The 24,314-nt window shown below is 55.2% G+C and overlaps 3 protein-coding genes across 6 annotated transcripts in view; 1 reads left to right on the top strand and 2 right to left on the bottom strand.

Moving 5' to 3' along the window:
• Window positions 1-14,297, bottom strand: part of LOC142020952 (F-box/WD repeat-containing protein 7-like) — a 49,173-nt gene extending 34,876 nt beyond the window's left edge. Inside the window, exons 1-3 of the mRNA XM_075009306.1 lie at window positions 14,135-14,297; window positions 7,182-7,349; window positions 67-411 (exon numbers count right to left, since the gene is read on the bottom strand). Of these exons, the coding sequence (XP_074865407.1) occupies window positions 67-411; window positions 7,182-7,349; window positions 14,135-14,266 (645 nt within the window). The 5' untranslated portion in view covers window positions 14,267-14,297. The remainder of the gene's footprint in view (window positions 1-66; window positions 412-7,181; window positions 7,350-14,134) is intronic.
• RRP8 (ribosomal RNA processing 8) lies at window positions 7,231-23,551 on the bottom strand. Of its 4 annotated transcripts, none has more exons than XM_075010090.1 (9): window positions 20,878-20,898; window positions 19,681-19,830; window positions 19,249-19,519; window positions 18,362-18,779; window positions 18,097-18,226; window positions 17,840-17,946; window positions 16,347-16,443; window positions 14,375-14,618; window positions 7,231-7,349 (listed from the first exon to the last, which is right to left on the bottom strand). In XM_075010090.1, exons 1-8 carry the CDS (start codon window positions 20,881-20,883, stop codon window positions 14,499-14,501), a joined length of 1,299 nt encoding a protein of 432 aa, XP_074866191.1. In that variant the 5' UTR covers window positions 20,884-20,898; the 3' UTR covers window positions 7,231-7,349; window positions 14,375-14,498. The 4 variants fall into 4 exon arrangements, with proteins under 4 accessions (XP_074866191.1, XP_074866111.1, XP_074866277.1 ...); XM_075010010.1 differs by having other exon boundaries at window positions 7,233-7,349; window positions 18,362-18,782; XM_075010176.1 differs by lacking the exon at window positions 20,878-20,898 and adding an exon at window positions 23,436-23,551 and having other exon boundaries at window positions 7,234-7,349; window positions 18,362-18,782.
• ILK (integrin linked kinase) overlaps window positions 23,511-24,314 on the top strand; it is a 30,097-nt gene continuing 29,293 nt past the window's right edge. Inside the window, exon 1 of the mRNA XM_075009886.1 lies at window positions 23,511-23,566. The gene's annotated coding sequence lies outside the window, so the exon portion shown is untranslated. The remainder of the gene's footprint in view (window positions 23,567-24,314) is intronic.

Raw genomic sequence — 24,314 nt, 5'->3', positions numbered from 1 at the left:
ATGGGAGCCACCAGGCCTGTGTGTGTTGGAAAGGGGCATAGCAGTGTGGGCTGCTTTGCACGTTACCTTCGGCCTCACGTGTCGGATGAGGCTGCCCTCCTCGGTCCTCTCCAGGTAATCAATCCAGCGCTCGCCAATGGTGTAATAAAAATAGACGTCGCTGCCATCCTCCCCTTCGTCACTGCAGCAGCTGCCCTCCTCCTCTTCTTCCTCCTCCTGCACCCCACAGACTGTGGAGCTTGTGGGCTCCAGCCCCCCATGCCCTGCAAGGCTGGCCAGCTCCACGGGCTCCTGCCCCCCCTGCACTCGGGAGCCTTCAGACTCTGGGCCAGAGCCCCCTTCAACTCCCGAGCAATCTGATTCCTCCGACTCCCAGGCAGCCCGAGCACCATTCTCCTCCACAGCCAGCACCTGAAAAACACAGCAGTATGGGGTCAGGAGTCGGCATCCCCAGCAGGGCGGTAGGCCAGGGTCCCCAGGCAGCCCGCTAGTGGGGTCTGAATGGGGAAGTTTCTTCTGCTGAGAGCCAAGCGCTGCATGGCAGAGCACAGGGCAGGGGAGAGGAGGGAGGTAAGCCTTGCACACAGAGTCCTGATCTAAGATGACGACGGCCAAGCAGTCCCTGTTCTCACAGCCACAGTGGTGATTTGGGAGTAAGCACAAAGCAACCTCCAGGAAAAGGGTGTGCCAAGCCCATCCAGCCGGGAAGGGGGAGTAGTTGATGGGGAGAGAGGGAGAGAAGGGGGCATCCCCAGCTCAGCCAGAGGGGGAGAAAGGGGTCCAGAAGGGGGTGTGCCGTGCCCAGCCCAGCCAGCAGGGTAGTTGGGAGGGAGGGAGCATGTATAAGAAATGCTGCTTTACAGAGCAGTAGTGGTCACTCCCTTGAACTTGAACAGGGTGGAGAACTGGGTGTCTTACAGGTGGAGGAAAGCAAGCTCCCAGGCCAGAGCAGCGCTGCTGGCAGAGACTTAGGGGACTAATGGCAGGTTGAACTCTGAGCTACAGGTAAACAGGGCACTGGGGCCATAGGGGGAAGTGGCCCAGGAAGATCTACAGAGGAATTGGAGGGGTGCAGCAAGTGGCAGAGACCTACAGGGTCCCTGGGTTAGGACCCAGGGAGGTGGGTGGGCCCAGATCCCAGACTGCATGCACCACAGCGAGAGTTGCTGGACAGAGGGTGGACTATGGAGTGCAGCACAGCCAGTGGGCTGTGTAATGAAGAGCAAGCTGTGGTTCTGGGAGAGGCATGGATCTCTGGAGCAGAAGTGATGGCAGTGAGACCTGGAAGAGAGTGCGCTGGCCCAGCACTAATTCTCAGAACAGTCCATAGGAGGCACTACACTGGTAAGCCACACCCCAGTACAGGACACCGCCCTCTAAAATGTTTTCAGGAGCCACAAATGAGATGAGGTTGAAAACGACCATTGTAAGGAAAGAAAGGCATGAGAGCAGTGGAATACGGACAATGGGCTTCCAAAAGCAGACCCTAAACAACTCAGGAACCTGGTAGGAAGAAAACCTAAGTGATAAAGAAGTTCAGGACACCTGGCAATTTCTGAGCAAGAATGTAAAGTGCAAAGATAGGAGAAATAGCAAGAGGCCAATATGGCTCCATCAGGAACTCTTTAACAGACTGCAAAGAAGAGGGAATTCTACAAAACATGGACCAAATGATAAGGAGGAGGACCAAAGAGTAGCTCTGGCATGAAGGACAAAGTCTGAAAGGCTATGGACCAAAAGGAAAGGGACAGAAAAGGACAGACAAGGGTCTAGAAATACATTAGGTATACAAGAAAAGACAAAGAAAACTGCAGTGAAGGTGAAAGGCTAACAAGCAACTCCAAGAAGGTTAATATTGTAATATCTACTTTTGTTTCAGCTTTCATTAAAAAGGTTAATGACCACCAGGTATTCAACACAACTGACAACAAGCGGGAGGAATATGAGCCAGAAGGAACAGGTTAAAGAACACTGAGATAAGTGAGATGCATGCAAGCAGGAAGGGACTGATCATATTCACCCCAGAGTACTTAAGGCACTAGCTGAAGCAATGTCAGAACTGTTAGGGATCATCTTGAGAACTCCTCGAGGAAGGGTGAAGTCTGGAGAATTACTTATAAATCAGTCAACCTGACACCTGGAAAGACTAGAAAAAGCTATCCAGCAATCAATCCCGTAAGGACTAGCTATAACATGGATTTGTCTAGAACAAATCATGCAATAAAAACCTAATTTCCTACTTCGACCGAGTTACTGAGTGCAGAAAATTGATAAGAGAAGCTAAGGACATCAGGGAAAAATGCACGCCTTGCACAACTAAGGACAGTTTAAGTACATCAAGAAAAAAAGAAATCTCAGTAATGACTCAGGCTCATTATTAGATGAAAACAGTAAAACAGTTAATAACAGTTAATAATGATGTAGAAAAGGTTAAAGAGTATGATAATATTAGATGACCTCTACTATGGAATATACAGTTATATACCAGAAGACCCTAACAAGTTTCCTCCCAGAAGGATTCTGTGCGCGTGTGGAGGTGCATAATTCATATGGCCAGCATTTTTCTGTGCCCCTGCAAGGGGGAAGATAGCTCAGCTATTTGAGCATTGGCCTTCTAAACCCAGGGTTGTGAGCTCAATCCCTGAGGAGGCTGTTTCGGAGCCTGGAAAAAATAGATTTAAGAAAAAAAAACAAAAACATCTGCCAGGAATGGTGCTTGGTCCTGCCAGGAGGGCAGGGGACTGGACTTGACTCAATGACCACATGAAATCCTTTCCAGTTCTCTCTCTCTCTCTCTCTGTGTGTGTAAAAAAATCTGGAGGGGACAGCCCAGACGGTATATCTGTTTCAGCATGCCAGGGCGGCTCCATAGACAGAGCAGGGCCCAGCATGCATGTCTGTGTGACCACCATGGGGTGGGGAGAGAGAGTTGAGCTGTGCACCAATAAATATGAGAGAGAGACAGAAAGAGAGATTCTGTCCCTCTCTGCACCTCCCTAGTGTGGCACAATGAGGTGAGATTAGAGCTCAGGATTTATTTTACTTACTCATTTAAAAAAAAGACTTTGAGGGCAAATAAAATGTCAGAACAACCAGAACCAGGCACCTCCCAAAGCACCCACCCAGGTCAAGGACAACCATTATCAAACTCTATAACTTTAATCTCTGAGCAATTTAAAATGGCATTCTCCATTTCTTCCTGTTTAGTGTTGTGTAACATAATGTAAATGAAAACCTGGGTTGCAGGCTTTTAGGTACCAAGTGTCTGACATTTAATTTTCACGTGTTTAGGGCACGTGAATAGTTACTGTGGACTTTCTTCTGTATTGTCATTTAAATAACTTTACCAAAACAATGCAAACTTGCATGATTGCTCATCAGTACGGAAGAAGAAGACAACATTAGAACAAAGGATTATTAGCAACAAGCAATGCTTAAGATGTTTGTTCAATATGAAATCAACTAAAAAGAAAATGACCACCACCCTCGGAGTCCATGTGTTAGGATCCTTTCTAACAACTCAAGCCAGTAAATGCACCAAAATGGGGCATGCTGAAAACAGCTATAGAAATAAATCAAAGACAGGCCCATTAAGCATAAAAAAATACATGCCCAAGTCCCAAGTTAACAACCTACTCCCACAGCCACTAACTCTTTGGAATCTCTACCACTTAAGCTGCTCTCAAAAAAATGAAGCATCTGCCAAAACACTAGCATGCTACAGACTTCTCCAATTCACAAAACTTGAATACATATTATCCAAATGTAGCTTGGCTGGGCTTTAAAATGCTAAACACATCACTGAGTTAACTAGAAATAATCGTGTTTTCCCTGCAAACATTGTGACAGACCACAGCCTGCAGGCTGTAAAGTCCTGATAGATAGAGCGAACATATCTCCCTGTCCCGAATATGGGACAAAGAGGTATGGGGGGGCGGGGCAGCTCCTCCAGGCTCCACCAAGCCCCAGGGAGCCAGGAAGAAGGGGGCAGACACTGGCTCTCTCCCATAAGCCACAGAGAAGTGGCGGCCACCAGCCCTCCCTCAGAGTCCCAAAGGCTGGGAGAGAGCACCAACAGTCACAATCTCACTTCATAGGCTACACTCCCCACTCACCAAGCCTGCCAGCCCCAGGCAGTCTGCTCTCACCTTGCTCCCCATCAAACCTAGCTGGAGGCTGGCAGAGTGCTGGGGCTAGAGGAAGGAACACAAGCAGCTGCTGCAGCCCCACTGAGACACACGACACCCCAAACAACTCCATTCCCCACTCACCCCACCATCACTTCCTCCCTCTCAATTGTCTGGGACTCCAGATTGGGCAGGAAGGCTCCCAAGCGGGAGCTTCTGCAGCGAAGGGAGAAGTCCCCCTCCCTCAGCTGGACAGCTCCCTGCAGGACAGGGGTCATTAAGTGGCAGTGCAGCCACCCTGTCATGGAGCTCACAGGGAATCTTGGTCAAGGCAGGTCTCTCCAGAAAGCCTGTGTCGCTGCTAGATGTGTCTACGTAAAGTACTTACGGAGCTATACATGTGTACCAGAAACAAGACAGTTACTCACTTCTTGTAACCGTTGCTCCTCAAGATGCACTGTTCACGCCCATTCCAATTAGGCGTGTGCACGCTACTCCCATCGGTAGGGCTGGGGAGCCCCCAGAGGTGGCGCCTTCATTGCACACATCCACTCCCTTCAGTTCCTTCCTGCTGATACTCCGGCATAGGAGCAGGAGGGTGAGCACCGGAATGGGTATGAACAATCCTCGAGTGCTCATTCACATCAGCTCTAGTCAGGTGACTCCCAGGCTCTCTCCCAAAGGTGAGGCTGGACTCAAGGGATCACTAAGTGGACAACTGTTCTGTTGAAAGCTGCGTTCTCTGTGGTATGCTAGGTGATGGCAGAGCAAGCACTAAACAGGTGCACTGACAGCCTGGATGCAGCCCTGCAGATCTCCTGGATAGGATGAGGAAGGGACTGGGACTTCAGCTACCTTGTAGCATGAGGCATGCTGACCATGGTCAAGGAAGAAATGTGCTGTGAAGAGACTGGAAGCTCCTTGATCTGCTCTGTCACAGCCACAAATGGTTCTGTTTCCTGAAAGACTTTGTGTGCCCGATATTGAATGCTAGCACAGCAGACATCCAGTGAGAAAGTCTCTGTTCCCACATAACAGCATGTGGCATAGGCTAGGAGATTAGCAGATACCTTGGCCAACGTAGAATTGGGACATCAGCTTGGCAGGTGGGCTGGGTGAGGCCTGAGTAGCATCTTGTCTTTATGGGAGACTGAAATGTGGGAGTCGGAGGTTAGCGTTCTTAACTCTGACGCCTTCCTGGCTGATGTCATGGTGCCCAGCAATGCCACCTTCCACGAGAGATGCAGAAGGGAGCATGTTGGCTATAGTTTGAATGGGGCCCTCATTAGTCTGGAACGGACTAGACAGATCCCAAGCAGGCACTGATGGCTGTAAATGTGGATATAGCCTTTCCACATGCAGTAAGAAAAGGGCCAGGAACTGGATCACCAGTTTGGTGTGAGGCCTGGGGCCTAGATGAAAGTAGTCAAGACTGTGTAATGCAAAGCAAAACTGAGCTGTGAGCAAGACACAGGCCCAGATCACAGAATCTGGCCCAAATAGGGCTGTGTGTGCAGACACACGCATACCTAAGAGGTCCTAGGCACAGGTGATGAAAATACATTCAAGAGGAATGGTGACAAAACTCCCTGTTAGGAGGCATCCTGCTACCAATACACTCCTGACATGTGACAAAAATCTGAGGGAGCCTGCCAGCGCTTTGGAGACAGAGCTAAAACTCAAAGGGATCCTGATAAACTGGAGAACTGGGCAATGGCCCTGCCAGACTAGCCAGCCTGGCAACAACGCAACAAGCAGCATTACAATTGTATTTGAACAAGTCACGTATATGTGAATTGCAAAGAGATGTACTAGACCAGCAATCACCGACCCATACATTTGCAGTAACAGAAATTAAGGACGGATGCTAAGAGTATGTACATCTGTTTACCTATAAATTCTAATAGCATAATGGAGTTAGCTTGTAGATTCTAATTCCTTTCCTGTCTCAATTGCTTTATACTGTGTGTTCAGGTAACCTCAAAAGCAAAGACGTAAGATACTGCAGGAAACTAACAGCATACTGACATCTTCACCTTAATGATTTGTTATGATGGAGGACCGATAAATTGACTTATGTAAGTAGTTTACCCGTGTATGCATAGGGTAGAGAGGACTAACTTCCGAGCAAAGGTCCACAATTGATCTGTGTGGCCTATTCTTGCTCAAAGGAAAACTCTGCTGTGACAGCTTCTGTGAGGAGACTTGTCTGCTAGAGGGCTTTGAAAGAGAAGCCTTGGGCCTGATCCTGCATCTTTAGTCTGCTGAACTTTGAACAGGGAGCGTGCAAGGTGCTGGACTGAGATCTGCCGAAGAGTTATTTGGCATACCCTGAAAAAGGCAAGGCAAGACTCTGTCAGGCTCTCCTGCTAAGCCACAGCTGGATGTGACTCTTCTGTATGAGTCCAGAGAGACTTGTACAAGCAGCAAGCAGAACATACTTGCTGGGTGCTGGTTCTCTGAACACAGAAAGTCACTTGTAAATATAGAAATCCACAGCTTTTCATACCAACTCCCTTCTGTCATTAAGACATTTTCAGTTGGTTTGCTCAGGACTGGCTGCCAGAGTGGCATGTGGGTCAGATAGACTCACGTTGACCTGGGGCGAGTTTGCATTGCTTTGGGACTGGCAGAATGCCAGGTCAGGTGAACAGGGGTTGTCTGTAACGCTTCACTGTATTATACCAGCTTGTGGGGACCAGCAGTGCTCTCTGTGGTCAGGGAGTCTGGGCTGAGCAGGGTGGCATGGGGCAGCCTGGAGCAGGACTACCACTCACAGTGCCCATCCCCTGACAGGGCAGGAACTGCCTCCCAAGTGATCTGCCAGCACAGTGCTCCCTCTAGGGCCCTGGGCTTGGTGCCAGGTCGAAGAGCAGGACTGCCAGGGATGTCACAGATGGATCTTTGCTCCCTACATGAGGCTAAGCCAGAGGATTCTCTCTACCTCACCCGCCTCCATTTTGCAGAATGGCTGGACCCCTCCCATTTGGAAAGCCGCAGACCCACTCTGCACCTCTCTGCAGTGTGGGCCGAGCACAGCCCATTGTTCCCCACCTGAGGGCCCTGGGCATTGTGCCCTGGCTGGCTCGGGCTCCCGCTTGGGGCATCCTCGCTGCTTGGCCTCCTCCTGCAGGTCATGCGCTGGCTGTTCAGCTCCAGGATGCGGGTGGTGATGCCCTTGACATGCAGCAGGTCATCCAGTGAGTTGAAGCCCTTCAGCTCCTGCCAGGGAAGAAGCAGGACTCAGCAGAGCACTGGGCAGAGCCCTGGGCACTCACAGCACATGCACCCCCGCCACCGTAAGTTCTCTGTGGGGTGCTCCCCACCAGAGACCCGATCTCCCTCCTGACACCTCTGCAGTCACCTGACTACCTCCAGCAGTCACAAATCAGTACACCTTGCCACCCCTTTGCAGAGCCAGGATGGCCTGCCTGCACTACCTGCACTTCCCCCCTCCCAAACACATGCCCTGGCCCTCATACTGCCTGGGAAAGTTCAGCTGCGTGCGCCTCTGGGGAGCTGAGACTGTGCTGGGGATGCAAGGAACAGGAGGAGCTGAAATGCCTGGGAAGAGAAATGTTGCCTGTCTACCCGAGAAGCCCCTGACCCCTGCCCCAGCCCTTCTGCCACACACTCTTTGCCTGCTTGCCCTTCCCACTCTGCGGGTCAGGAACGAACCCTCAAAGGGGGAGAAAAAAGTCCCCAGGATCTGGCCTACACTGACACAGCTGGGTACAAGCACCCTTGCTTGCACTAGCTATGCTGAATACAGCAAGGCGGCTTCTGATTTGCATCCAACTTGCAGAGGCCAAGACATGGGAACTGAGGAGAGGAAATGCCTAAACACTGGGGACCCTGCTCCATGCGTACCACACACAGTACACAAGATCTATGGTTTGTGTGGAGAATGTATTGAGGTAGCAGGAGGTGCTGCCCAGAAGCTACCTGGGTCCTCTCACCCAAGGGGATCAGTCAGTTTTATTTGCACTGTGACGTTACTGGATTTTTAAATTGAACATAAAAAACAATTCTGTAACCACTGTATTAAGTTTGTACCAAATCTTGTGCCAAGTCAGGTGTCGAACACTGGTGATTCACTGAATCTGTTTATGGTGCTTAGTAACAGAGAGATAGTCTTTAAAGTGCTACTATAGACTAGCATGGCTAACAAAATAACGTATTAAGTAATGAGCTTTCGTGGGACAGACCCACTTCTTCAGACCATACCGATACCAGAACACACTCAATATTTAAGGCACAGAGAACCAAAATAGTAATCAAGGTTGAAAAAAAAATCAGAAAAATGTTTATCAAGGAGAGCAAATCAGCCAGCAGAGGGGCAGAAGGGGGGGATAGTCAAGAATTAGGTAAGAATATAAAATTGTGTCCCCTCACATTTATATATCCCTGATAGTTATTTCATAGAAAAGGGGAACTATATTAATAAAATAACCCTAACAACTGACTATAGTTAGTCAGAGTTGTGGTGGTAGAAAGACACTCATCCCTCAACTGCTCCCCTTGGCTTAAACCCCACAAGCAGGGACTAGGGGGTCACACTCAAGGTCTGGGAGTCACCCAGGGGCTGGATGGGACTAGGGGAGTCACTCGGGCTGAAGGGAGCCAAGGGTGTCTCACTCAAGGGCTGGAGGGGACTAGGGGAGTCACACTCGAGGGCTAGGAGTCACTTGGGCTGAGGGGTAAGGGTGTCTCACTCAAGGGCTAGTGGAGTCACACTCAGGCACTATGAGTCACCCAGGGGCTGGATAGGACTAGGGGAGTCACTCGGGCTGAAGGGAGCTAAGGGTGTCTCACTCAGGGGCTAGGGGAGTCACACTCAGAGGCTGAAAGGGGCTAAGGATCATTCACAGGCTGGAGGGACCCAGGGGAGACATAGGGACCCTTGTGGCTGGAATCCAGTTGGAGGCACAGAGCCCCGACTGGCACCACCAGCCGCGGTAACCCTGCTGGGGTCTGCAGGGACTCCATCTCCTACAGAAGCTGGAAGTCAGAGAGCTGATCTGTTCTGCCCTAGGTCCCAGCCTCAGACTCAGGCCCCTACCTTATCTGAGCTGGGCCCTGCTCCTCAGGTATGCAATTCTCTGCCCTGCAGTGGAAAGGGTCCTCAATATAATTGATTGGTGTAGCTGCCTAACAGCTGTTAATCCAATTAAGAAGTTGAGAACTACTTAAGGAGTCGAGTATCGGAGGGGTAGCCGTGTCCGTCTGGATCTGTAACAGCAACGAAGGGTCCTGTGGCACCTTAGAGACCAACAGAAAAGTTTTGAGCATGAGCTTTCGTGAGCACAGACTCACTTCAACAGATTTCCAAGACCAGCATCTGATGAAGTGAGTCTGTGCTCACGAAAGCTCATGCTCAAAACTTTTCTGTTAGTCTCTAAGGTGCCACAGGACCCTTCGTTGCTACTTCAGGAGTGTGAATGGCTTCTTAACAGCCACCTGTGGAGATGCCCAGCCCAGCAGGCAACACTTCTGAAATGTAATGGTGACCCATAGGTTGGGAAACCCTGCTGTAGAGCCAAGGATTCACAATGGAAGGTGTGAAGAATCAGAGAGGTAGCCGAGTTAGTCTGTGTCTTCCAACAACAAATAATCCTGTGGCACCTTATAGACTAACATATTTTGCCATTGGCACAGACCCGCTTTGTTGCATCTGATGAAGCATGGGTGACAGCACCATCATCAATAACCGTGGGCTCAGCACCCATTGGTGTCTGAGGCCTCTCTCACTATTTCCTTCCATCTTTCCCTGTTCAGTGCAGAGTGGCTTAGTTTCTGTATGGGTGACATGGGCTGAACTAAAGAACAGCTGCATCAGACTCTAATCTACATCTCACCAATTCGACTGAGACATGTCATCCGGGAGTGTGCCAATGGCAGAATGCCCTGACAGGTAACCTGATCAGGTGGTCCATCATTGAGTACATTCTCAAGAGCAGAGAACTTCCTTCCACATGGCAAGAATCTATAAAGAGAACCTGGGCTGTGGTTATCTTGTTCTTAGTCCTCAGAACACAGCTCCAGCCTCCAAATTTGGAGTTTTCAAGAACATTTCTGCTATAAATTAAGCCTTTATGGACTGGGGATACATCCCTCAGAGGATGTATTTTCAGAGACTTTCAAGACAGCAGCTTTTACCATCCCCTGCAGCCTGCATCAATGGCTTTGACTGATATATGTAATTTAACAACTTTTCTCTCACACTCTTTCCTTCCTTCCTTCCCTCCTTCCTATTTCTAAGCCTTTAGATTCTAAAGGGTTGGCGCAAACTGGCCCAGCACCATTACCATCTTACCACCCAGTGCCAAACTCTTCTGTCACCGGTGCTGCCAAGCCACCATGCCCCATGCGCCGGGGTTAGGAGGGACTGACACAGGAAGAGTCCCTGCAAAGGTACCATAAAGCCTGGGTCTGACCCTTCTTGCAGCTGACAGAGTTCTGACAGGGTCTCTTGGTAGCAGGGTCTATTCCCATTGGAGTGGCCAGCCAGGATCCACCCACTGGCCTACCTAACCCATTCTCTTGCCTCCGATGGTGTAACACCCTAGTGCTTCAAAGGTGGGCATCACCCAACAGGAAGTTGTGGAAAAGCATGCCCCTGGGAAAGCTCCTTACCTACAGGAGAGAGGTTAAAGCTTCTGTTCATTAAAGGGACAGCTTGCAGCACTGTGTGAACAAACGTCCTCAAATCAGCTCTCACTTGGCTACCAAGCCTTAGATGCCTGCATCATGCAGTAGACCCCAGGCAGCACCCCCCTTGCCATTCTGGGGATCAGGCCACCCACACCCTGTTCATTTGTTCTGTGGTTGCTTTGTTTTTAAGCACACGCAGCAGGCTATGAAGCAATGCCCACGTATGGCAGGGAGACCAGTGGTGATACTGCCCATGCAGCCAGAACTGCACCTGGGGACGCATACCCCCAGCACATGTGCAGTCTAATGACAGGACTGCACACCAAATGAATGGGCCCTTACGCTCTACGGCCAGACTGGTTGTACACTGATGGCAGCATAAAGCCAAGTAGCTCTGGAGAGGCCCTGGCACAGGTAGGGACAACCCCACTCAGGTGCTGAAACTGAGTCCAGGTCAGAACTGTACCAAGCACCTAGCAATTCCTGGCAGAGCAAACAGGAGCACTGGCAGCCTTCCCACTCTCCCCATGTCCTTACATATACCCTTTCCCTCGGCCACAGCAAAACCACTACACCTGCCACCTAGGTGACTCTGGGTAGCCAAACTCACCGCACTGGGGACACCACTGCACAGGGCACCTCTGCTCACTTGCCTCCAATGACAACTTCACTGACCCCGTAGGGCTGACAGCTGCTGGGGGCCCCAGCTCCACAGCCCAGAAGGGTAGGGGCTAATGATGGAAGAGGCAGCGCCTAGGGCAGTCAGTGCTTAGTGCTGAGCTCCTCTTACAGACACCTGGAGCAGTGCTGCCAGGGGCCTTAAAAGGGGTCCATAGTTCCAGCTACTGACAAAGTACCACCAGCAGCAGCTGGAACTTCAAGTCCAAGCTACTCAGCTGCCCTCCCCAGGTCCCTTGTTGTTCTCTTGGGTGCTTTCAACATGCTTTCAAATCCCAGTGGTACCCACTGCTAGGCGGCCCTCTGTCTTTGGAAAAGGGCCAGAGAAGGAGGAGAGGAACAAAAGGCCTTCCACAGCTCACAGAGAATGGCCCAGATGAGAGCTGGGAGCCTCAAGCCAGGCCTCCACAGGAAAGCTTTACCAGTTGCACCTCTGTAGCTGATCAATTTAGACCAGTATGAACACGCCTGGGGGCAGTCGTACTCCAGAACAATGGTGCCTTTGTCAAGCTTACCCTGAATCCCTTCCCAGAACACAAAGTCTCAGTTGAAAAGAGGTTCTCTTACACTGGAAAAAGATTGTCTGCCTAGAGGGGTAGGCCAGGATAACTAGAGTAGTCTAAACCAGCCTCGTAGCTTATATCCAACTGTGCCATAGAATCCCTATTGATAGTCATTTCACGGTTGGAAATATGCTACCACTCACCTGACCGGGATGGTGAAATACACAGGGACGTCAGAGAGAACAAAAAATACAAAATCCAGTAATAATGGAAGATTTCCCTTATCACCATATTAACTGGGTACATGCCACTCAAAGCTTCCTGCCACCTTGAAGATTGCTTCTTGGAGCATCTAGGGTCTGTGGAGGGGCAATTCTTGATTTAGTCCTAAATGGAGTAGTAGGAATCCTGCTTCACTACCTGTCAGCCAGATCCAAGAGGCGAATAGATCTGAACTGCTAATCATAGTAACTGCAAAAATACAAAAAAAGCAATATGCCTATAGGTGAGGGACTACCACAGCAGCCCATCAGGAGCACTTCGTTTCATGTGAGAACAAGCCAGTGAAACAGAAATTAAAGAGCACACTCAAAGTGAAGCCCCTGAAAGCTACATGGAATGTGTTTAAAAGCAAAACATAGGAGGGGGCCAAAAATGCCATTGGAGCTAAACAAAGCAAAAGAAGCAGTGAGAGGCAAAAAGGTACTCTTTAAAAACTACAGGTTGAAACTCTCCAGTCCGGCACACTCTCACCCAGCAATACGAAATTAGCAGAGACTTAGGAGAGTTTAAAACCAGATGGAACAATTTGATCAGCTGGTCTGACCCCTGCATAGCACAAACCAAAGAATCCTACCTAAATACCTGCATATGCAACGCAGTGTCTTTGGCTAGAAGGTCTTCTGTAAAAGCCTCAAGTCTGGATCTGAAGACATCAAGAGATAGACACTCCACCACTTCCCTTGGACAATGGCTCCGAGAGCTAATCACTGCCCTGGCCAACACTGAGCCTTATTTCCAGATGAATTTGTGTGGCTCCAATGTCCAGCTGCACTTCTCCACTAGCACTTGGGTGTCTAAGGCCCTTCCACCTCCTTGAAACTGCACCTGTGACCTTGCACTCCCTCCTGCATGTAGATGGAGGCTTTCAGGGTGCTCTACCACATGAGCTAAAGGCCAACTACCTCCTGCATTACTCGGACCCAGAGATTTCAGTCCAGGATCAATTACTGTTGCCATGGGGCACCTTCCATCTTATCCATCTGTGTATTCTGGACCACTGTGCCACAAAATCCCTCAACCTCTCCTCATAGATCATGTGCTCCAGGATCCCTAATCATTTTTTTATTTGCCCTCCACTGGACCTGCTCCAGTGCATCCACATCCTTTCTATACTGGGGGTCCAGAACTGGACGCAGTACTCCAGATGAGGCCTCACCAATGCCGAACAGAGAAGAACTATAACTTCTCTAGATGCATCTGATGAAGTGGGTCTTTGCCCACAAACACTTATGCTCCAAAATATCTGTCAGTCTATAAGGTGCCACAGGACTTCTTGTTGTTCTCGAAGATACAGACTAACACAGCTACCTCTCTGAAACTTCTCTAGCTCTGCTGTAAATGCTTCTCCTAATGCACCTCAATATGCTGTTAGCCTTCCTGGCTAGGAGGGAACACTGTTGACTAATATCCAGCCTTTCACCCACTGTAATCCCCAGGTCCTTTTCTGCTGCACTGCAATTGAGCCAGTCGGTCCCCAGCCTGTAACAATAATTGGGATTCTTCCACCCCAAGTGCAGGACTCTGCACTTCTCATTGAACTGCATCAGATTTCTTTTGGCCGAATCCTCCAATTTATCTACGGCAATCTGGACCCTACCCCTACACTAGCACGTATCTACCCGTCCCCTTACCTTGGCGTCATCTGCAAATTTGCTGAGTGCAATCCATCCCCTCACCCTCCTGCACACACACAGCGCCCACACGCCCTCCTCCCCCGCACCACAGCTGCAGGCGCACCACCACTCCCCGCTCCGAGCGCGCTGCCCCATGACCCCCCTCCTCCCCTCCCCTGCATGCTCCACCCCGCCGGCCTCCCGCACCCCCGAGCACCCCCCCGCCGGCCCCCCCCCACCCCCGCGCGACCCCATGTCCCCGCCGGCCCCCCCCCACCTCTCTCTTGCGCACGATGCCCCGGGCCCGGCGCCGGCCGACGCCGCTCAGCGCCCCCTGCAGCTCGGACACGCCGGCGCGGTTGATGTCCAGCTTCCCGCCCCCAGGGCCCGCGCCCCCCGAACCCGACATCGCGGGACAGGAAACAGCGCGGCCCCGCAGGCCCGACCGCTCCGCGCACGCGCCCCGGGGCCGCGCGGAACCCCGCCCTGCGCACGCGCCGTGGGCCGGCCGCCTCACCAGAGCCGGAGCAGCCGTCCGCGCAGGCGCACACAAAACTACGAGTCCCAGAAGGCACTGCGAGGCCAGAACAGGAACTTTATTGACGCAGCAGCAGGAAAGGGACGCGGCTCGCGGCCCGCCCTCAGCGCGGCTTGTAGCGGCAGGGCCGGAGCGCCAGGCCGGGCAGCGCCCCCCGCGCCCGCGGCCGCGGCCGGCCGCGCTTCCGGAAGTCCAGCAGCCAGAAGAAGGGGTTGTCCAGCTCCTGCGGGAGAGACAGCGGCTGGGCCGGGCGGTGTGCGCCGGCGGGGGCGGGGCCCCTCCACTGCGGCCCCGCCCCACGTCCGCCACGCCCCCAAGGCGGCCCCGGCCCCGCCCCCGCCCGCCCCGCTCCCCGACACCCCCAAGGCAGCTTCTTGTCCGCCCCGCCCCACCTCGCCTCCCAGCACCTCCCCTGAGAACCCCCATCGGCCCTGCTCCCCCCGCCCCCCCACCGGTACCTCCCCTGAGAACCCCCATTGGCCCCGCCAATCCCCGCTCCCCCACCAGCACTGCCCCGGGTACCCCCATTGGCACCGCTCCCCCTGGCACCTCCTCAGGAGCCCCCGCTTCTCTTGCATGACCTGCCCCCTGACACCTCCATGGGAATCCCATCTGCCTTGTCTGCCCCACCCCCCAGCCACCCCGCACCCCCCATTTGCCTTGTCTGCCCCATCACCTCATCCTAGGAAGCCCCCATCCACCCCCTAGGAACCCCCCTCCATCTTGTCTGCCCCAGCTCCTGCCATCTTGCCCCAGGAACCTTCAGTTGCCCTGTCCTCTGGGACCTCTCCCCGCAACCCCAAGTCACACCCTGCCCCTGGCACCTCCCCTCTCAGGAATTCCCTTATCCACCTCTGGCACCCTGCCCCTGAGAACCCCATCTGTCCTATCCTCTGGCACCTCCTTCAGGAACACCCCCAGAAGTCCTATTCACCCAGGTGCCCCCTACCCCACATTCACCTAGCACCGTGCCATCCCTCACCCCACCCCTTGGTCCCCCCTGTGATGTTGTTGGATTGTGAGCTGAACATTGTTACACCCCTATTGTATGTTTGTAAAAAAATCTTGTGCCAGGTGAGGGGAGTCTATTAAAAACTAATGATTGGCTGCTTCCGTTTATGCTCTTGGTGTGTGTGTGTTTCATTTTTGTATACCAAGTTTCGAGAGTGGCTCTGAACTTGCACTTCAGATGTTAGCTCCTGGAAGACCTCCGTAGGAGGGATGGCCAGCCTAGCATGAAAGGATGGCTAGTCGGGTGACTCATGGACTACTAGAACTGGAAGGGACCTCTCACCTGTGTCAAGAGGGTACTGGGGGGCACAGGAAAGATGGGGTTTGCCTTAAAGTGGAGGTCCTGCCTCTAAACCCAGCTTTGATCCTCTCAGCAGGGCTCCTAGAAACCAACCATATCACACCTCCACCCACTGACTGGAGGAGGCAGGGCCCCCAGCAGCTGGAGCATGGCACACTCTGGGCAGCGATGTGGGGCAGTGGGTGGCGGGCTATGGAACTGGGTCTCCCCACCTTGCCCAGAAGCCTGGTGAGGCTGTCAGCCACACTGTTCTTCCCTCCCCAATATCAACCCACATTCTTGCTCCCCACATCCCTCCCACTGCTTATATCCCCCAACACCACTGCCCCTTCTGCACCCCCCACACCCCATTATCTCTCTCCCCCCAACACATTTCCCTATCCTCCAGAGCCCCTTATCCCTTCCCACCCATCTCCCCACCACCCATTAGGCCACCCTACAGCCAGCCCCCAGCCGAGACAGCAGGCGTCTCAGCCAGACAGGTGAAGAGTGACCAAGCAAGCTGCCCTAACTTGTCTTGCAGGGACTTGGGGGCACCAACAGCTCCAGGCAGAGATTGCCCCCACCCGCCTGTTGTATGACATCTGCTTCTGCTGCTAGGACAAGTCCTGCTCATGTGACGGGGGCCCTAGAACACACCTTGGAGACTATCCGAAAGCCCAGCTGAGTCATGGCGTTGATGAAGGCCTGGATGTCTGTGAAGCGGCTAGAAACCTCCGCCACCTTCAGGATACCCCTGTCAACATAAACAGTGAGGGGTGAGTGCTTAGCCCTCCATTCCTCTGCCTCCAGCTTCCCCCACCCACTGCTCTGTTGCACGCTTGTGCTCCTCTGCCACTGTCAGTATCCCACCCCCACACACTGCTCTGGACAGCTCCCCCTAAGCTCCTCTGCCATTGCCAGTACCCCCACCACCACCACCAACTGCTCTGGGCTGCTCCCCTGTGCCCCTTTGCCACTGCCAGTATCCCCCCACATCTACTGCTCTGGGCTGCTCCCTTGTGCCCCTCTGCCATCGCTGATATCCTGCCCCCCACCTAATGCTCTGAGATGCTTCCCTCAGCCCCTCTGTTACTGCCCGTATCCCCCATCAACTCACTGGCAGCAGGAGTCTTTGAGATGGAGTCTGCATGCAGGAGGGGATGTTTATTAGCATGGGCAGCTGTTGCTCCCCAGATACTGATACTCCCCATCTGTGGAGTGCCCCAGCAATACCTGATGGCATGGGGGGGCTACTCTCCCTGGGAATAGTGGATAGCTCAGTGGTTTGAGCATAGGCCTTGTAAGCCTTCAGCTGCGAGTTCAACCCTTAAGGGGCCATTTAGGGGTCTGGGGCAAAGAAAAAAAAATCAGGGATGCTGATATGGGTGCTGCTGTGAGTGCAGGGCACTGGAGCTGACCTCTCAGGCTCCCTTCCAGCTTTATGAGACAGCTCACCTGTGAACTGAGGCAGTAGCAGCCAAAGAACAAGCATGCTGTACCTGGAGAGCGCACACACGTGGAGGCAGGGGCAAGTAGCCCAGGCCAACTAGCTTAAGTAGTGCACTGCTGGCAGAGGCGTGTGTGTCTAGGCAGATGCCAGGGATCCCCAGCTACTGAGCCTACTTGAAAGCTTGCTGACTAGCCCAGCCTGGAGCACCTTTTGGAACTCAAGACCATAATGTATCCCGTGTTTGTTGGCATTAGCCTGGTCAAATCTCTTTCTAACAGCCCTTTCCCATAGACTCTGCAACAGGACAGCTATGAGCCTCTTCTGTCATGTGGAACATAAAGCACCAGGGAGCTGGGCAGGGTGATGGAGCCTTTGAGCTGAGCATAGCCTGACAGTTGGTGGGTGCAGGGAGCACAGCTGTTGGTCCCAGGGGAATTAGAGATTCATGGTGGGAATAGTTTTTGTTGGACCAACTTCTCTTAGGAAGAGAGACTAGCTTTCAGGCTGCACTGAGCCCTTCCTGAGGGCTGGACAAAGCCCCCCAGGGTCTCAGGGAAAGGCTGCCCTCTTGGCAGCCTGCCAGGATTGGTGGGGTGAGAGACTCCATATCCTGAGCTCAGGGCTCATACTCCTGCATCACTCCTGAAGCTTTAGCCCTCCACCCTTCACCACTAGGCTGCGCCTCACAGGCTCCCATTACCCAGGCTTCAGCACCCGGTTGGCCTCTTCTAGGATCTCTTGCAGGTTGGTGCCCATCAGTGCCAGGCAGAACACAGCGACATCCACGGATTCTGCTGCCAGTGGCACCTGCAAGGCAGCCAGCAGGGTGAGCCCCAGGGGTGACCCTGCCTATGGGGAGTAACCAACATCATGCAGGGAGACCCCACCCCACCCCCAAGGGCAGGCCAATACCCCACCACAGCCCCACGCTGAGTGCCCTCCATGGCCCCTCCCTACCTTGGCCATGTCACACACAGTCACGTGTGGGCTCAGGGCCACCAGGTCAAACGAGTGAACCTTGTTCTTGACACTGGTTGCAATCTTGCAGTCGCCACACCCAAAATCTGCCACCACCAGCGATGCTGGCCTTAGGAGAAAGCAGAGAGTGAGTGAATACCAGGCCACAGCTCTTGGGCCCTGGCCACAGGGTCCCTACCAGGGCTTACCCAGCCACCCGCCTCCTGCACCCCTGTGAGGCCAGAGGTCCTGGGGCAGTACTCACCTGCCCTGCAGATACCGGATAATGCGGTGAACTGGGTTCTCAGGCCAGCGCCCCACCTGCTGGGCAAAGCCACGGTGATAGATGGCGAAGGCTTCAGGGTCATGCTGGAAGAGCTGGGCTGCCTCCTGGCTAGTGGACGTGTAAAGTTGCTGGTTGATGTGGCGGAAGCGGGCTGCCTGGAGCTGCTCCTCCATCCGAGCCCGCAGCAACCCCGAGAGCTCCGACAGTGGCAGCGCTGCAGTGCTCTGCCCCTGCCCTGCGCCCACTTTGAACTTGTTCTTCTGTCGCCTTTTATTCTTCTGTTTGTTCCTCCACTGCTTCCTACTCAGCAATGGAGCAGGGCCCCCAGCAGCACCTGCTCCCAGCTCCTTGCTCAGCTGCTCTTTGTTGGGCGTGTGTGCTCTCTCCTTCAGGGTCTCTGCTGAATAATTGAGGTGGAGAGACAGGGCAGGTCTATGCTGAAACCACTGCATTGGTCCAGCTGCCTCTATGCCACTGTAGCTCTGGGGAGGATGCTCTAGGTCTGAGGGGAGGTCAGTGCAGCCAGCCTGCCTGCCCGAGATGAGCAGCTATCCTGCTGGCAGCACTGGCTACACGGAAGCCCAGATGGCGTAACTGCTGGGACTTTCTGCCCTTCACTGGGATGAGCCTGACTGGTCTGAGACGCCTGCTCAACACACACGGCTCAAGGGATTAGGGCAGGGACCATGTCAAGCCCACCTGCTATGCGGCTGGCTTGCTCCCCGTGGCCTGCTGGTCCAGGTCCAACACTGGCCAGTTTCCCCAGGCCTGTCCCACCTCCTGAGATGCACCCCAGGCAGGTGCATCTCCCTGCAAGACTCAACTTGTTCTCCCAGCTTCTGGGAGGGGAGCTCTGCTGACCATACCTCTCCTCTGTCTCCTGCCAGCTGTATCCAGTCCCAGCCCTGCTTGGGATGTGTCAGAGCTGCTTGGAGCCCCTGGGGCAATGTAGGGGGAGGAGGCAGCTCTGCGCTTCGGGCCTTGTCTCTGTTTCCTCCCAGCCTGGTCTATAAAGCCTGAGTCCATTTCGCTCTCCGCAGAGAGGGGCCTGCAGCCTGTCATGCAACTGGAGGCCTCTAGGCGCTGCAGGGTGCTGAGCAGTCGTCCATGCTGTTTCTGTAAGCAGCTGGCAGGAGCCTGGAGACAGTAGAGGGGAAGAGATGTCAGGGTGGTCCCTGGAACTAAGATGTCCACGCTGCTCCCCACCTCCAGGCCTCCCATCCATGGAATTCACGCCCTCTTCATCTCCAGCCCCCACCCCAGCAGCCAGATAAGCCTGTCCCCAGGGGCATTCTCACCAGGGGGTTGTGCTGGGCAGAGCAGTGTGGAGGGGGAAGAAGAGCCCCATCATCTGTGTCTTTCCACTCAACTTCTTCAAACATGGCCTGGCTGCCAGCTGCCTGTCCGTCCATCCCTCCTCTCTCTCTCCTGAAGCGGGTGCTGCCAGTCTAGAACAAAAGAACTTTGGAGAGGCCTCCAAGCTGTGCTCCCAGGAGAGTGGTGCCAATGGGTCTTGTGTTTCCCTTCAGAAGCCCCCCAACCACTGTGTTTCCTGGGTGAGACCCACATCTCCCCTCCTGAGCAGGCTGCCCAGGGCCCTGTGATTCCCAGCCAGGCACACCTTTGGCAGCTAGGAGGGACCCAGCTCTCTCCTTCAAAGGTCAATGTAAACCAGAACCAATGTGAGAAACACTTCAAGCACTGATGCACTTGCTGTTAAGCCTACCCCTACCCTGGGCTCTGGGAAGAGCCACCTTTCAGCTCCCACACTTAGTGTCTTTTCTGTGCTCACAGGGTCAGCCTGGCCTCAGCTCCCAACAGCAACCCAAGCCTTCAACTGTACTCGAAGGATCGGGGCCCTCTGGGTACCTGGGCCTGCTCTTCCGCCAGAGGAGGAAAGAGGCTGAGCCACTTTAAAAGAAGGTAATTTATCCCAAAGCTCTTGGTCTGCTGGTGGGCAGTGAGCTGGTGTCCCTGCACCTACCCAGGGGTTGGGCTCAAGGTCCAATATTCAGGGGAGTTACTGAGAAAACAGCACAATTCCCACCCAATCCCACCCCCACTCATGGCCTACACTGAAAACTTAGGACCACCCAGCTATGAAAAGTTCACCCATCCCTGGACCAGGCAGCCAAGCCAAGCAATCCCCAGGCCATGCAGCACCAGGTACCCCCACCCCCGCAGAATTCCCCTGACCACTCAGCTCCCAGGTGTGTGGGGAGGCACAGGGTTGATAAATCTCCTCCTTGCAGTCAACCTGCAGCATTGGTATTTCAGCAGTGATATACCAACCTCCAACCACCGCAGCACTATACCCACCTCCATCACCACCACAGCGATATACCCACCGCAGCAATATACCCCCCCCCCCCACAGTAACACCAATAGGAGCAATATACCCACCTCCATCACCACCACAGCGATATAACCACCGCAGCGCTATACCCACCCCCATAACCACCACACCGATATAACCACCGCAGTGCTATACCCACCTCCATAACCACCTCACCGATATAACCACCTCCAATCACCGCAGCGCTATACCACCTCCATAACCACAACAGCGATATAACCACTGCAGTGCTATACCCACCTCCAACCACCACAGGGCTATACCCACCTCCATAACCACCGCAGCACGATGCCCCCTCCACAACCACCGCAGCACGATGCCCACCCCCATAACTACCAGAGATATAACTACCTCCATAACCACCACAGCAATATACCCACCTCCATAACCACCTCAGCACTATACCCACCCCCATAACCACCTCAGCGCTATACCCACCCCCATAACCACCTCAGCGCTATACCCACCGCAGTGCTATACCCACCTCCATAACCACCACAGCGATATAACTACCGCAACACTATAACCACCTCAGCACTATACCCACCCCCATAACCACCACAGCACTATACCCACCGCAGTGCTATACCCACCTCCATAACCACCACAGCGATATAACTACCACAACACTATAACCACCTCAGCACTATACCCACCCCCATAACCACCTCAGCGCTATACCCACCTCCATAACCACCACAGTGATATAACTACCGCAACACTATAACCACCTCAGCACTATACCCACCCCCATAACCACCACAGCGCTATACCCACCGCAGTGCTATACCCACCTCCATAACCACCACAGCGATATAACTACCGCAGCACTATAACCACCTCAGCACTATACCCACCCCCATAACCACCACAGCACTATACCCACCCCCATAACCACCACAGCGCTATACCCACCGCAGTGCTATACCCACCTCCATAACCACCACAGCGATATAACTACCACAACACTATAACCACCTCAGCACTATACCCACCCCCATAACCACCTCAGCGCTATACCCACCTCCATAACCACCACAGTGATATAACTACCGCAACACTATAACCACCTCAGCACTATACCCACCCCCATAACCACCACAGCACTATACCCACCGCAGTGCTATACCCACCTCCATAACCACCACAGCGATATAACTACCGCAGCACTATACCCACCTCAGCACTATACCCACCTCCATAACCACCACAGCGATATAACCACCGCAGCGACATACCCACCTCCATAACCACCACAGCGATATACCCACCTCCATAACCACCGCATCCTAAGTCCAGCCCACCCACAGCCTGTTCACCAAGTTACCGAGGCTCAACCCACCCAAGCGCACAATGCTACTGGTCCTCCAACACAATAACCCAAAAGCTTCATGTCCACAACCAGAAAGCAACTGATTCATTCCTTCTCTCCTGAGCTGCAGCCCCCCGCTGGCCCAGGCCCGTAAGGGTGCCTCTATCATGGCTCCCTGTACGCCTATACCCCAGCTCTGCCAGTGCCCCTCATTCCTGCCCCGCAGCCCCATTCCCCCAGCCCTGCTGGGCCCCTTACTCCCACCCCACAGCACCTAACCCCCAGCCCTGTGGGGCCCCTCACTTCTGCCCCACAGCTCCCGGTACCCCCAGCCATGCGGGACCCTTACTCCCACCCCGCAGCACCGTTCCCCCATCCCTGCAGGGCTCATCACTCCCGCCCCACAGCCCCCTGTCCCCCCAGCCCTGCGGGACCCTTCACTCCCGCCCCGCAGCTCCCTGCCCCCAGCCCTGCGGGACCCTTCACTCCTGCCCCACAGCCCCCAGCCCTGCGGGGACCCTCCCTCCAGCTCAACAGCCCCCTCCCCCCAGCCCTGTGGGACCCCTCACTCCCTCCCTGCAGCCCACTGTTCCCAGCCCTGCGGGGTCCCACATTCCTACCCAAGAACCCCCTCCCCGCAGCCCTGTGGGACCCTTCACTCCCTCCCTGCAGCCCCCTGTTCCCCCATCCCTACGGGGCCCTTCACTCCCTCCCTGCAGCCCCCTGTTCCCCCATCCCTACGGGGCCCCCTGCTCCCATACCACCTGGGGGGCCCCTCACTCCCACCCCGCAGCCCCTCCCCCAGCCCTGCGGGGCCCCTCACTCCTGCCCCGCAGCCCCTCCCCCAGCCCTGGGGGGCCCCTCACTCCCGCCCAGCAGCCCCTCCCCCAGCCCTGGGGGGCCCCTCACTCCCGCCCAGCAGCCCCTCCCCCAGCCCTGGGGGGCCCCTCACTCCCGCCCAGCAGCCCCTCTCCCAGACCTATGGGGCCCCTCACTCCTGCCCAGCAGCCCCTCCCCCAGCCCCGCAGCCCCTCCCCCAGCCCTGCGGGGCCCCTCACTCCCGCCCAGCAGCCCCTCCCCCAGCTCTGGGGGGCCCCTCACTCCCGCCCAGCAGCCCCTCCCCCAGCCCTGCGGGGCCCCCCACTCCCGCCCAGCAGCCCCTCCCCCAGCCCTGCGGGGCCCCTCACTCCCGCCCAGCAGCCCCTCCCCCAGCTCTGGGGGGCCCCTCACTCCCGCCCAGCAGCCACTCTCCCAGCCCTGCGGGGCCCCTCACTCCCGCCCCGCAGCCCCTCCCCCCCGCCCCGCAGCCCCTCCCCCAGCCCTGCGGGGCCCCCCACTCTCGCCCCACAGCCCCCCGGGCACCGCACTCAGGGCACGTCGCTCACGTGGGTGGCTCACTCCGGTCTCATCCACAGGCGAGGCCATAGAGCTGCTCAAGGCGGAGGCCAGAGCGGCTCCCCCAGGCGGGAGGCCGGAAGTGCTGAGCTGGGGGTTGACGGAGCCACGAGACACCAGGGTGCGAGGAATTCCGGGGCGGGGCGAGGGGTGTGACAGGCTCTGGGGGTGGGATGGGTGTGGGGGGCGAGGGCTGTGACAGGCTCTGGGGGTGGGATGGGTGTGGGGGGCGAGGGCTGTGGCAGGCTCTGGGGGTGGGATGGGTGTGGATGGGCGAGGGCTGTGTCAGGCTCTGGGGTGGGATGGGTGTGGGGGGGCGAGGGCTGTGGCAGGCTCTGGGGTGGGATGGGTGTGGGGGGGCGAGGGCTGTGTCAGGTTCTGGGGGTGGGATGGGTGTGGATGGGCGAGGGCTGTGACAGGCTCTGGGGGTGGGATGGGTGTGGGGGGGCGAGGGGTGTGTCAGGCTCTGGGGTGGGATGGGTGTGGATGGGCGAGGGGTGTGTCAGGCTCTGGGGTGGGATGGGTGTGGGGGGGCGAGGGCTGTGGCAGGCTCTGGGGTGGGATGGGTGTGGGGGGGCGAGGGCTGTGTCAGGCTCTGGGGGCGGGATGGGTGTGGGGGGGCGAGGGGTGTGTCAGGCTCTGGGGGTGGGATGGGTGTGGGGGGGCGAGGGCTGTGTCAGGCTCTGGGGGTGGGATGGGTGTGGATGGGCGAGGGCTGTGTCAGGCTCTGGGGTGGGATGGGTGTGGGGGGGCGAGGGCTGTGTCAGGTTCTGGGGGTGGGATGGGTGTGGGGGGGCGAGGGCTGTGTCAGGCTCTGGGGTGGGATGGGTGTGGATGGGCGAGGGGTGTGTCAGGCTCTGGGCTGGGAT

This window comes from Carettochelys insculpta, chromosome 1, assembly GCF_033958435.1.
Source record: "Carettochelys insculpta isolate YL-2023 chromosome 1, ASM3395843v1, whole genome shotgun sequence".
Classification (NCBI taxonomy): Eukaryota; Metazoa; Chordata; order Testudines; family Carettochelyidae; genus Carettochelys; species Carettochelys insculpta.
This window is presented reverse-complemented; position numbering and strand designations above follow the sequence as displayed.

What these genes read in the sequence shown, in the direction of transcription:
- RRP8 (XM_075010010.1), bottom strand. An exon ending in ATCCGGTATCTGCAGGGCAG is followed by an intron (nt 18,227 to 18,361) that starts GTGAGTACTGCC and finishes CTTTCTCCTAAG; the next exon opens with GCCAGCATCGCTGGTGGTGG. An exon ending in CTGTGTGTGACATGGCCAAG is followed by an intron (nt 17,947 to 18,096) that starts GTAGGGAGGGGC and finishes GCTGCCTTGCAG; the next exon opens with GTGCCACTGGCAGCAGAATC.